At 36.3% G+C, this 14607-nt stretch overlaps 1 protein-coding gene and 1 pseudogene across 1 annotated transcript; both read right to left on the bottom strand.

Annotated features, from left to right (window-relative positions):
• On the bottom strand, nucleotides 1–3944 carry LOC137723420 (uncharacterized; annotated as a pseudogene).
• On the bottom strand, nucleotides 3800–6697 carry LOC137726515 (ER lumen protein-retaining receptor A-like). The gene is made up of 6 exons (XM_068465449.1): nucleotides 6531–6697; nucleotides 5968–6233; nucleotides 5741–5856; nucleotides 4547–4620; nucleotides 4355–4418; nucleotides 3800–4273 (listed from the first exon to the last, which is right to left on the bottom strand). The coding sequence occupies exons 1-6, from the start codon at nucleotides 6619–6621 to the stop codon at nucleotides 4237–4239; spliced, it is 648 nt and encodes a 215-aa protein (XP_068321550.1). The 5' UTR covers nucleotides 6622–6697; the 3' UTR covers nucleotides 3800–4236.
• Nucleotides 6698–14607: the final 7910 nt, after the last annotated feature.

A 14607-nucleotide genomic window follows, 5' to 3' on the forward strand; every position in this document is an offset into this window, starting at 1 on the left:
TGAAAATTTGTGAGGCTATTCCACGAAAGATGTAACAAGTCACAGGTGTAATCAGACTACAAATGGCCTCAATTGTATCCCCCCAGTGTGTTATCCAAGGTTGGACGTACTTAAAATTCTCAGCTATCTTAACTTTTGTTAGGGCTTAAAGGCCGAAAGGGCCAAGTTGGCCTTCCTTCTCCTTCTCATATGTCTCAAAAGTACTGATAGATGATTGTAACAGCAAGCAAAATCCCAGTTCCTGAGCCAATTGCTCCCATGAAATCTGCCAGAACAGTCAAAGCACCAATGCACATGCCTCCGAATGCAGCTGCAGTAGGTATGTAGCGGTTTAGTTCCTTCTGTAAGTTTGAATCTCTATGTCCAGGCATCACTATTTGTTGTTCCTGCAGAATTAAGCAACATAAATGTCAATCATTAATGCCCTTGGAATTATATTTTCTATATTTCATCATTAAAGGTCTTGTTTTTTGTGTAAAAAAAATGACACGTGCCATTTGAAGAAGTGAAATGGTCCAAATGCAAAGATTGCTAGCACTCCCTTAACTAGAAACATATTAGTTCATGACGTTAAGTTGTTTGAGAATCAGAATTTAATCCTAGAAATCTCATGTCTTCACATTAATAGTCATGCTATGAGCTCTCCAAAATGTCTTTGCAGATTATAAGTAAATCAAAACAAAATAAATAGGATGAGGAAGGCCAAAATACCTTGAGCTGCTTAGCTACGTCTCGGGCCGAAGAACCAGAAACTTCAATCCAAGTTTATGAGAAGAGTACACAGGCTGAAAGCATGAACACTAGATAGAACAGAGCATGGAATGGATTGGCTGCCATGTCCGCCAAGCTGCGATTAAAACCACATTGACAAAGAAAAAGAGACACTGCTATGAGTACATGCTTTCACACATGAAACATGATAAGAAATGGCTGGAGATTTCAAAGGTTACGCAAAAATATGTGCTGGATCACCTTCCTGGAGCCATGACATAGTAGGCAAGACCACCAACTGGAATAGATTGACCGGAATATTCAGACTCCTGCCACTTTCCGAGAATATTCACAAAGAAATTCCCCACTGAACTTCCTATAAAGCAACTCTACGATAAAACAAGTAGGCTTTTTAGCCAAAATGGTCTCTGAGATTTGCATAACACATCACTTTGGTGCCTAAGATTGAAAATCAATATAAATGGTCATTGAGATTTTCCACCATTCATTATTTTGGTTATTCCGTTAAAAACTCCGTTAAGTGTCCCGGAACTCTTAGCCGAAAGTTTGGGCAATTTTCAAAGTTTCGTAACTCAATCGTTTCTTAACCAAATTCGACCCATAATATATCAAAATGAAGATAGGAAAGTTTAAAACAAGATTATACCATTTGGAAGCCCAGTGGTTGACGGAGATGGCCGGAAAATATCTTGTGACTGGTCTGCGGGAAAATTGGAAAACTCGCTGAAAACTGGGTAAACTTTAAACTTTCATAACTTCTTCAATACTCAACGAAATCAAGTGATTCAAAAACGAAAATCATATTTCTCAACGTGACAAAAAGAATGGTACATTTCTTGATGCTAATTCACCATGGTTTAACCGGAAAACAGCTCGAAAGTAGCTAACTCGAGACCAAGACAACCACCTTCGAGCCGTTTTCTGGAAAAAACACGGCGATTTTGCCATCAAGAAAGGTATCATTCTCTTCGTCTCGTCGAGAAGTATGATTTTTGTTTTTGAATCACTCGATTTTGTTAAGTATTGAAGAAGTTATGAACGGTTAAAGTTTACCTATTTTCCGGACCTTTTAAGCTATTTTCCGCCCATCTCTGACAACCATTGGGCTTCCAAATATTATAATCTTGTTGTACACTTTCCTATCTTCATTTTGATATATTATGGGTCGAATTTGGTTAAAAAACGATTGAGTTACGAAGCTTTGAAAATTACCCAAACTTTCGGCCAAGAGTTCCGAGACACTTAACGGAGTTTTTAACGGAATGACCAAAATAATGGATGGTGGACAATCTCAGGGACCATTTTTATTGATTTTCAATCTCAGGGACCAAAGTGATGTGTTATGCAAATCTCATGGACTATTTTGGCTAAAAAGCCAAACAAGTTTCTTGTCAATTGATTAACAAATGCAATAAAGAGCCTTTAGTTTTTATTGCCTAGTAACTTACTTAAGAGATGAAATAAAGATTGGAGGCAAGCAGAACGTAGAATGATGGGCATGTTAGAGGTGTAGAAAAACTTAATAGGATATGATCCCTGCTGTCCACGGGCATTCTTTGATCTCACCGGTAAACCAACACGAAAACCTTGGAAGTAGACGACAATGAGAAAGATTAAGACTGCCGCAAGCAGATTAGTAACATTTGGCAGGTTTTGCCTGTAGAAAGCTTCGCGAAGAGCGCGAACTTTGTCTGTCCTGGTGACCAAGAGATGGAACAGTGATGGCACCTTCGAATTCAGCTCCACGTCTGCTATTGATAGTTGTAGGGCTAAAAGCCTTCCAGATGATGCTTTCACTGCATAATCAAACCATAAGTCAATTACGGCAAGACCATAGATTATATATAGGGAGTTTTAACTAAAAACTTTCGGTACTGTTCACTTTTAACGAAAAACCACATTTTTACCGTTCCCTGATACTATTCACTACACCACATATATAATACTAAAAGTAAAAGAAATACAGGTTTCTAGCGTGCCAAATGTTGGTAGCTATAAAAAGGGAGATCCGGGATCCCAAACCATATCCCTTGGAAGAAGTTCATCTAGGCAAATCACAATAATTGCAGCAAAGCAGAGCTGAACTATGATAAGAACGGCATTCCCGACACCAAGTCGACCGACACTACCATACATACCCGAAAGCACATAGGCAACAGCAATCACGATGGCCATCAACTTTTGTGCTCCGTTTTTGCAAATTGCTTGCACACAATTGTGACTTAGCCGCCGCGTTATCGTACATGTCGTGGCGGACGTAAAGTCAGCATCCGGGCACAAATTTCAACGACAAGGTGACAACTACTGAGTCAATTGTGTATTGCCGCGTGTGACTCTTGTTTGAGCAACGTGATGTGTTCGTTTGTTGCACTCCCCTTCAATTTCTTTGCGAGTAATGTTATTAATACCATGTTTTTTTACCATATTTTCATACCACCTAGGTGGCATTTAATGTGGATAGCCACATCATTTGAATTAATCATATTTTTAAATTTAGCTCATTTAATAAACTAATAATTAAGAAAAATTAGTTAATTAAATGATGATTGTGGTATACGAGAAGTCTTTCTCCTTACTTTTTGCAAATTTTTCAAATGATGTGACTATCCATATCAGATGCCACCTAAGGTGGTATAAAAATGTGGTATAAAAACATGGTATGAATATCATTACTCTTTCTTTGCTTTCTAGCATTCCATTTTTCATTTTTCTAACTTTTCTCTCTAATTGGGCCTTTTATTTTCTAATAGGCCCGAGAACTCTTTGGTCGGGCCCAATCCCCACCTCTTGTATTTTAGGTCCACCCTTGTTGAATGACGGTTCTTAGGGTGGATAACTGGACCATGTAGCTGTCCCACCGCGATGATGGTGATCGGTGCTCTTTGATACTTTTATTTTTTGAACAAACAATATTATCTACGCTAAAGGAGAGAGGGTTGACTTAACCTTACAATGGGCTAAAAATAATATAGTTCAAATTTGCCTATAATAAGAGTCAAACCTAAGACCTCTTAAAAATTGATAGTCGAGTGCAACCGCGTCCAGGCCTGTAGGGTTTTTTTTGTTATGAAAGGGAGTTTTAAGAGCTTAATGTTTTGGAGATATAAAAAGTCCCATTGTCTTGGTCCCAAGAAAATAAAGGTACCAATGAACATGAAAGGTACCTGTGATGCACAACATGAGGACTTACATGGCACAGCGTCACGTGCCATGTAAGTTGTTCTCTCACAATAGTACAAAAACATTATGTAGACATGAAATACACATCCATCAAAAAGAAAGGAAAATGCGAAACAGAGTTATAACATACCTGCAAGTGCCTATAAGATGGGTAACTACACCCTAAATTGACTTACTACTCCCCCGTTTGTGGCAATGGGGTTGCCATCCTAATTCGAAACTACGTAATCCCTATGCGCTTCTTCCAGCAGAGTATCCCGCATGTAGATTTATCAGCTATAGTGTATAAAAGTCAGATGTAAGAACAAAACATGCTTCCTTGGCTTATGCTGGCAGCTGAAGCTTTGCATTGTTTTTCCAGCTGCAAAACAAACAGCTTGTCATGTTAACTATCTAAGAGAGTGAACAAGGATCATTGGCAAGAAGGTGCCATATTAGCTACCTGAGAAAATAGTAGTAGAAAAAATCTGCATATAAAGCTGTCTGAACCAGACCGGCAACACATGCTGCAAAATTGTAAAAGAAAACAAGTCAGCCAAACCATTCAAAGAGCATAAGGCCCCGCACCCCACAAAGTAAATAAGACTATATAGGAAAGAAAATATTTGTCCTCGATGGTTCTCACATAACTTACCTATCCATCGACTGAAGTGTGGTTCTGTGAAGTAGCGGTAGATCCAGTTGAGAATGTACAATGCACGATAGGCCCTGCAATATGAAACTTAACTTATATCCCCATATTTTTTTCTGAAAAGATGTCACAATCCAAGATGAACTTCGCACACAAATGCGTAAAAGTATACCAACTATCAATCTAATCTGGTCTAAACTGCTATCTGTTTGTTTGTTTACTTGATTTCAAAATTTTCAATATATTCAGCATTCATTCAAGGAAGCAAGAAACAAAATCACTTCTATAGTAACCACACACTAACTTGGGGACCAATCTTAAAACCACGTATGTGGAAAGAAATGTTATGGTGTGAAACAAAATATATATTTGCATCGATGTCTCAGAATCTAACTTCTATTAACTATTCCAACTTGCCCGAGTCCCGACCATAAAAGGTAGATTCTGTGACATCGACAAACAAATTCATCTTGCAAGCAAACAAACAAGCTACCGCTACTAACCAGTTAGAACTTCACCAGTCCAATTGCCTCTTCTCTTCTATCTTTCCAAAGAAGGGCCAACTTCATAACTTCCGTAAAAGAAGGAAAAGTCATGGTAAGGCCCTCTTTGCCAGAGTCCAGAAAGACAATTTGGTTCACCGGCAAACAAATCATGTGCTTCATTCCTAAATGTTGTCCCGATTACAACCTTCCCCTAAATTTGCGGTCAGCATCCCATAAATGAAATAGCATACACCCTATAGTTTTTCCCGCAACAAGGATTGCTTTCTCAAAATGGCTTATGCCTCTCTTAAGTGATAAAAGTAGCTCTTCAGTCTTCACACCACAGAGAGTTAATGCATACAAACACCGGCAGAGATTTCACTAATGTGTTCATCTTGGTTCAAGATTACATCTATATGACAGCAACTTCACGAAACCTATTGGGCATTGGTTACAAATCTTATATTTTGTGTTAATAAGAAGTTGATTTCAAGAACATCAAAATTTCACATTATGAACCGTAATGTCAAGACAAAATGAGCTCAAAATATGCAACACATATAAACACATTAAATATAATCAGAGAAACTAGGTAAATGAGTAACAAAATCAATTAAACTTCGCATTATCGACAGCAATCAAAACCAAACCACAAGATATTTCAGAGTGTACAGCAAGTTAGGGACGGATCAGAGGAAAGAAATATATTTACCCAAGAAGGAACACATATTGCCCTGTCAAATTGTCCACATTTCCACTTCGTTGTAGCAAAATTAACTGCGGAATAATAGAAACCGCCTCCAAGTATATAGAAAATGCCCAGAGCACCTGAAAGTAGTTTCAATCCACCATTACAATCATACCCTGGTTCAGGCACACCAATTTCAAAAAAGACTAGATGCATCAAACAAGTCGAGAATGTCGAAAAACTTGTCTCACCTCTTGAAACGTGAACTTCTCGTTGACAAGCAGGGCGAGCATAAAGCAGCCAGCAATAAGAAAATAATGCCGGAACGTATCGAGCTCTTTATTGTAAGAACGCTTCACCATTTTGTGCATACGCATACACCAAACAATGGCCAGCGTGCTTCCGATAAACACCAGCTTCATCACAGTGTTATACACAGAAATAAAGTTCGTAAACAGGTCCAAATACCGAGCCAGAAACACCAGGGCATAGAGCTCCTGAGTCTTAAGCGAAATTCCTAATCACAATTAAGTCACTAATCAATCTCCCAAAACCCCAATTTACCAAACTAATAATCGCTAATGCATACAAATTCAACGAAAATTAACTTAAAAAATCATAATGTTGTTCTCTTGAGCACTAAACAAATCAAAACAAAATCTGGGTTTGCATCACTTTGAGAAATATTTAGGTGGGAAACAATGAAATTCAATTCTCCATGAAAATTTTCCTTAGTTTTCTCGGGAAACAAACAGGAAATAGGAAAAATGGGAATTGGAAATCGAGGAGGGAAGAGGTGTGTGTGTATATATACCTGAGCACGATTTGGTGGCGTAAATTTTGAGGAGGAGGACCAGAATACTGGCCAAGTGAGTCATGTCGCCGGCCAATCTGAAGACATTCATGGTTGCAACGCAAGATTTTGTGCCCTAGATTTCAGCAGGAGAGAGGGGGGGGGGAGAGAGAGAGAGAGAGAGAGAGAGAGAGAGAGAGGAGGAGGAAGGTTGAAAGTGGTGCGAATGTTCGAATAGTGTAAAAGAAGAGAAGGCGAGTTGACGTGGCAGGAGGAACGGCGGCTTTTGTCTACAGCCCTCCACGATGTTCCCAGGACTAAATGAAGAGGGAGTTTGTATCACATGTAGCTCGGACCCTGGGTGGCACCATCCCTCGTCCATCCACGTAATCGCGCCCGTTGAATACAGTACGTGACGTATTTCTTCCATATATAATAATGTCACTCGTAAACTTTACTTAAGACGTCACAATAACGGCACATCAATTTGATGTAATGTATTATAACTGAAATAAAGAACTTTTATAGTCATGTTACCAATATTTTTTTGTACAACGATATATTTTAAATTTAGAAGAGGAGAAATTCAGTTAAGTTACACAATAGACAACCTAATTTGGTATCGAATTCACCATCTACGATATTCGAATTTAATACCTCTCACTTACAAGTAAAAAAAAATACCACCAGACTGTAGTATTGAGTGGCTAGTCACGTTACCATTATTGGCACTCAAACACATATATAGTTCACCCATAATGTATTCAATTAGGATTTTGAGATATTTGAGTTCTTTTTTATCAAATTAAGGGTTATTCACTATTCAATCAGAATTTTAAGTAATTCTCTAAAAGTTTAGGTGTATTCAATCTAGATTTTAAAGGAGTTTATAACGTTTGAAGTGTATTAAATTAGAAATTGTTTTTTAAATATCTTAAAAAGTTAAGGAATTCGATTAAACTCCATCAAAATCAATAGATTTATAAATCCATTAAAATTTCTTAAAACTTAATTGAATACACCCTTAATATTTTCACCTTTTCCAATAAACACCAGCAGACTGATATATAGGGATGGCAATTCTAACTGTTAAACCCAATAACCGTGGATAATTATCCAAATGGAACGGATTTCGGTATATTCTGGATATGGGGAAAACCGTTTGTATTATTCGGTTATGATTTTGGATATGGTTATAAAAGTCCCAAACTGTATCCATAACCGAATCCGACCGATTAGTAAATAATATAATTTATATATAATATAATAGTATAATATATATATATGTATATTCATTATTCACCGAACCATTACCTTGAGAATACAAAAGTTGCATTTTATAGGAAAGTAAAGTTTTGAATCAAAATCAATCTGAAGTCAATGGTGCTTATGTGAGATATCAAAGACAAGCCAACATCAACAGTGTTTTAATTTTTATACTCAAACAAGATCCATTCATTGGATCATTTTATACATCAAATGTTTAATGACGAAATTAATATCTACTAACTTATAATGTATTAACTAAATTAATACATTTTTTGTATTGACGAAGATGGATATACCCGTTAACCAATGGGGAATTCGTTACCCGGTGGATATGGTTATGGATAATACCGGATGATTAATTTGCGGTTATGAATATGGTTAATTTTCATGGTTATGGGAATGGATATAACATTTTCGTCTCCAAATCGAACCATTGTCATCCGTAATATATATTTAGTTGTGAAATTAGCTTTTGTCCAAATTGTCCCCACCACGCTCAAAATAGTTACTCATGATCTAAAATAACCGAAGAAATTCAAGCGAGGATATATTTATAGTAAAATATTATATATAATAAAAATAAAAAGTCACTACAAATTAAGGTATATTTCATTAAATATTCATGATACGAAATATCATGCATCTTATTTCATGATGTTGATATACATATAATGTACCTCAACTGAGTTCACAGCATTCATGGTCTCCTTTGTTCTTCAATCGGAATATCAATATGAGAATGTTCCTTGAGATTCTCCTAATTGATTTATTGTGTTAAATTATATTCATATCATTAATACTGCATGATCACATATCTCATATGCGTTTGAGAAAGAAGTATTGGGCAAAGTTCTTGTTGGAGTGATCGACGATCGAGACCAGTATCGTGCCACTTTCGTAAGTTTATTGCGTACTCAAGTAACAAGGGCACGGAGGATGAAGCTGCCTTCTTGTGTGCATGTCTAGTAGATTGAGTTTTTGTCAAATCCCTTTTTTATTTGTTTGACATATAGTGGATTGTTTTCTGCCTAGTCAAGTGTCCGAGGATTTTCCCAATAGTAGGTTTTGCCTCATTAAATTCTACATTACTATATATTGTGCGTTACTCATTGATTTTATATTCCGTTGCAAGTCTGTTTCAATCTTACAATCTGACATATATGAACGTGTGTACCAGTACTTTCACTTAATTATCACACATTCAACGATTCTTTGAGATGCACTTGGTGAACTAGAAACATAATCTTCAGACCATGCTGTTCCAGCATCACAGTAGACAACCGGTGTCCTAAAATTACTGTTTCATAATACTAAGCAAGTTAGTGCATTGTCAAACTTAAGCCAACTACAATTGTCAAATTAAAAATAAGATAAAGTGAAATATAACAAAAACAAAACATTGTTACGTAGAAAATTAAAATGCATTGTAGTGTGTAATTGGCTTGAGATACCTCCAGCAAAATATAGGCACGTCCCATATCAAGGGCAAAGTCAGAGAAGGTTTATTTTCCAAAGCATTATTTTTATAAAGTTCCCATCCTCACATAGTTCACATCAGCACACCTCAGTACAACATACAATCATGTCCATATTTCTACTGAATTCCAAAAACAACAATCCAATATCAGTGGAGCCTAACGTCCAATCCAATCCTATAATTGCAATGCACTACTACATCATAGAACACACACATATTGGGACGAGAGAGAGAGAGAGTACCCCAATAATTCGTTATAAGTATAAGGAGCTCCGGCGGCAGCAGAAGCAGCGGCTTTGGCTGAGAAATACCCGGAAGAGTGTAATGCCTTGACCGTGGAAGGGCTAGGGTTTTTTCTCAATATATCTAAAATTATAGCTATTTCCGCCATTGTCACACACACTTCTAAACCCTAATCCAAACCCGCAAAATTTACTGGAACCTTTAGGTAACGTATAGGATTTGAGAAAACAACAAAAGAGGATGCGATCTTATTAATTTAGAAGGGGTGGAGACTGACCAGAAGGAAGAGGGAGAGTGTTTGTGGTTTTAAAAGAGAGTGCGACAAGGAAGAGACATTTTTCTATATAAAAAAAAGGAATTGTTATTAGCAAACAAAAAATTTTATTTGGCACTCCAAACTTTTCTATAATTGGAAAGAAAAATACACTTGTGAGGAGTATGGGGTGAGATTTTTGGAGTGCTAATAACAATTCCCTATAAAAAAAAAAAAGCTTGAGATTTTGTCTCTCACACAAAACATGAAAGTTTGGATTTCATTAGCCTTTCTTACGTTTTCCTCTACTTAGTAAAAAAAAAGTCCTAGAGTCAGTGTTTGACTTGTGTTCAAACTTCGATATCTAGTAACTCTAGTGCTTTTTTAGACAAAAGTTCAAACTAAATGATATGTCACCAATAAGAATAAACACGTTTATCAACGCTTAAGTCATAAACCAATGATTAACTTTCATGTTATTTAATTTACAAAATTTATCTATAAATTTAGTCTCCTAAAGCATTATCCTTTGAAAAAATATACAGAATTTTCAGAAAAGTTGAGTTGGGCACAAGCTGCCTCCATCCATGGTGAGAGCAGAGAGGGGTGTGTAGAAGATGTGAATTCTATATTAGGAAATTACTACATAAAAATCTTTCATAAATTTATAAAGAGTTGAGTCATTATTCTTATAATCAATTAATTTTTAGTGAAATAAAATTCTATCCCAACATAGGGGACAAAAGAGAACGGCTAATTTAACATAAATTTCATTTAGTTAAGACTCAATTGTTCACTTGTAAAAAAATTTGTGTGGGATGGAATTTTTAACCCAATGTATTAGATGATCCACCGATATGAATGGGACTTTCTGATGGAAGAAAGAAGAGAGGGATGGGCGGAGTCTAGTGTGTTAATGTAGACTATTTTAGTGATAAGGGCAGAACGAGAACTTAAAATAAAAAATCTTGGTTTTGGGTGTCCAAAGAAAATTCAAAGGGTGTTTGGGTGTCCAAAAATAAGAACACTCTTTCTTCACTCCATATCCTGATGAGGTAAACTAGCATAAAAAATAAAAAAAAATAAAAAACTTCTTTAAAGTGTGGCTACTTGCACATATACAATGTTGTGTTAATCATTAGATCATATAATAGACGAGAAAATAAGTTTCAAAATTGTTTTCGCTGTCTAGAATAGAACATATTATCAAACTCAACATTCAGCCCGTAGCACCCCTAATATCTTTACAAAAACAATAGAGTGCGAATTAGCCGTCGCGAAGATTCACTTTGGCATGCAATTAACTAATCATTACTTGAAACAAATTTTGAGGAACTAGTTTTTGCATAGATTAGAGATTGCATCACTCCCTAAACCAAAAAAAATATGAAGGCTTGGAACACATGACGATACTGTTGTCCCTCCGGAACTAGACATAAAGGGAGTTTTTCCGATGGATGAAAATGATGCTCTCCACGCTTTTCTTCCCCCAATGGAAAACAAAAATAAAGGGTTAGGAAGGCTTTTAGCAAAGTCAGCTGCATGCACTTGATAAACTGCTTTGGTCAAGATTAAATATTGGGCCCTATATATGTTAGCCATGTAACGACAATTTTGCTCTTGCTTTCTATAACGTTTGTGTATTATGTGCCCACCTAATCATTTGCTTTGGAAGATAACAAAGTAACTAAATTATTTAATGAATGAGACTTGGCTGCTGAAGATTCAGCAACACCTTCTGCTGCCAACCAATCACAACTAGATATGTATTCAAGTTGTGAGTTTTTTAATACAACCTGGATACGTGTCCAACTTTGATTGGTTGACAACAAGAGGTGCTGCTGAATCTTTCAGCAGCCAAGTCTTTTCCTTATTTAATTACTTAAGTTGTAAGCAAGCACTTTCACTTTGGTGTCATCAAATTGATTTTAAGTTGGTCTAAGTTTTTGTTAAGGTTTGAAGAGGATTCGTAGTTGAGTCCTTAAGGCATCAGTCAAAGATTTGTTAAGAAATAAAGAAATGATGCTTTCAGAAGGAAAATGCTAGGACACACCGTTAAGTAATCTATGAATTCTCTCATTTTTTTTTTCTATTTTTGTATGTCATAGTAGAAATATTGGGTGCAGACGACATCATATCCAAAAAAAATGAGATCATTGAGATTATCTTTGTAATTGTACTGTTGGCCACACCTCAAAATTTCACCGCTTATATAGGTGAGAGGTGTTAAGAATTTTCCCTTTTCTTTCCTTCTTCTTCCATAATCTTTTAAAGGGGCTGGTGGTTGAAACAGGAACCAGATTAATGTCCACCCCCCAATACAAATATGGTGTGAATTAGGTCACCAAACAAAAAGGCCATATGGACATGGACTTCATGTTGCCCTTACCCCACCTCTCTCTGCCTTAAAAACTTGCTTCCTGCTGCTTCTTTATTTCTGCTATATATTCTGCATTGATATATATGTATGTACATATATATATACACACACACACACAAAAATATATCCTTGGCTGCTGCAGGCACCACATTATGTGGTCCTGCCCTCCTGTTTTATTTTATTTTCACCTATGAGAATCCAAGAAATATCACATGGACTGACCGCCACACCTATTATTTAACCAAATACTGAAAATATATCCCAAGTCTTTGGTATGAGATAATTCACCAAGTATTAAACCATGCACCATCCTTACTAAATTCCTGTCCCCTCCACTACATATATCTCACTGACCACAATGGGGCCTTATGTCATGTAACCTCATAACAACTTCACCAATGTCTCTAATCCATTCTTTGCGGCCAAAGTTCCGAGTTTGATCTCTCTCTCTTTTAATTGTTGTTTTAATTTCATAAAACTTCTTACTGATTCGTATATATTTGCACCCAAGATTATAAGTTCCATTTACCCGTCTCATTATCACTTGTATAAAAATCAATACCTATTATGACATGAAAACATGTATAATGCATTTACTCTTTTCATGTATACAATCTTTTTTTTTTTTTTTTTCATTGGCAGCACTAATAAAACAAGCATATGGTCCCCTCCCCAACCATTATATAATCTCAGTGACCACTTTAGTAGGATGGGGACTTGGATTTTGTTCATAAGAACGTCACAGCCCTGGGGCCTACCTCTTGTATGCTGACTGGGTAATATTATGGCTCTCTGGGTTTTGCTTGCTGCAAACCAACATGTGTTTTGATGAGTACTTCTGTGCATTGTAAATTCTTGGCCTGTACTCCTGCTCAACATCAAGTTTAATATAAGGATACTGCCAGGGGATTAAATTTGTACCAAAATTTTGTAAACTAAATGACATAGAAGTTGATAATTGGATTATTACTTAAGCGTTGATAAACGTGCTCATTCTTATTGGTGACATTATTTAGTTTGCATATTTTGTCTACAAATTTAGTCTCCATAGCATTACACTTAATACAATTATTAAAATCCAGCTAACAATATTTTGATTTTATTTTCTGTGCTTTTATACATTAAACTAAAAATCAACAAAGAACAAGAAACAAAAAAGAAGCACATTTGAATTATGTTTGTACCAAAGGAAAATCTGTCTTCAACGGACAGGATTCATCAAACATCCCACACTAAGCCGTCATGAGCTTCATGAGGCATCGCCTACTCCATCCACTATTTGGTCAGCTCCTCCATCAATCGCGACGGAGCATGGTCCGTCCAAGGAATACGGGCAGCTATGGAAGGTGGTAGTCCAGGCAGCTTTGGAAGGATTATATATCATAGACGTTTGGATAGAATCAACTTGCAAGGAGGAAGTTGTGGTTGGGGTCTCTGAGTAGCAGACGACCAACTTCCCTGGTTTTCATTCTTTCTTCGAGACGGTTTACCATGTCCTCCGTCTGACATGATCAGTTGGTGTGATCTAAGTGCCGGTTTGGCTATTGAATGAATTGTCTTTGAATCGACTCACGTTAATTATCTGGCTGTAGAAATAATATTCTTGGTTTTGTAGTCCCGTAATGTTTAATGAAGTCAAAGCCTTGCCACTTAGTATTAGGGTTTAGTGATATTTATTTGCATTTGTAAGTAAGAGGTTTTAGGTTGAATTACCATCAAAGACGAATTTGTACCACATTATTGCTAACTTATTATGAGACTTAATCCACTCTTTCACCATTTTAATTTAAATAAATGAAGTTAAATGAAGTCAAACCTTCATCAGGAGCCTAATACAGTATTACAATCTATCCACTGCAAATCACAGTTTGTCTTGCGTTAAAAGATTCCCTGGAATAACAAAGTGGCAGAGAATCCTATATAATTTGTTGAAAAAAAAGAAAGAATCCCATATAATTTACCATTATAAAAATAGAAATAAATGGAATAAAAATTCTGTCAGGTTATTGTTAACAGATTATTGCCGTTATCCTTAACAGAAGCCAGCATTCTACTTGTTAAGAATCAGAGACATCAGCCTCATCATTCATGATTTGAATCTTGAGACATCACCCTCTCATCATTCATGATTTGAACGGTGCACGTGACGTCGACATTGATAGTTTCTTTTTATATAAGCCCCTTCGACAACTACGACAACTACTATCCCATAGCCAAGCTAATTAGGCATCTCTGATCAATATCAGCAACAAAATTTGCTTCACGAAAAACGTGTTTAAACTTCACGTCATGAAACCAACAAGCGATCTTTTGGATGCTCTTGATAATGGTATCGAGATAGTTGGTCACTTGCTACAAGTTCTATAAAAGTTAAAAAAATAATAATAATAACGTTGAGTTATCTTTCTTTTTCTTATGATTTTATGTGACTACATGAGAATTTTTTAGGTCTTCGATAACTAGGTCACATGACTGT

The sequence above is a fragment of the Pyrus communis genome, chromosome 2 (genome assembly GCF_963583255.1).
Source record: "Pyrus communis chromosome 2, drPyrComm1.1, whole genome shotgun sequence".
Classification (NCBI taxonomy): Eukaryota; Viridiplantae; Streptophyta; class Magnoliopsida; order Rosales; family Rosaceae; genus Pyrus; species Pyrus communis.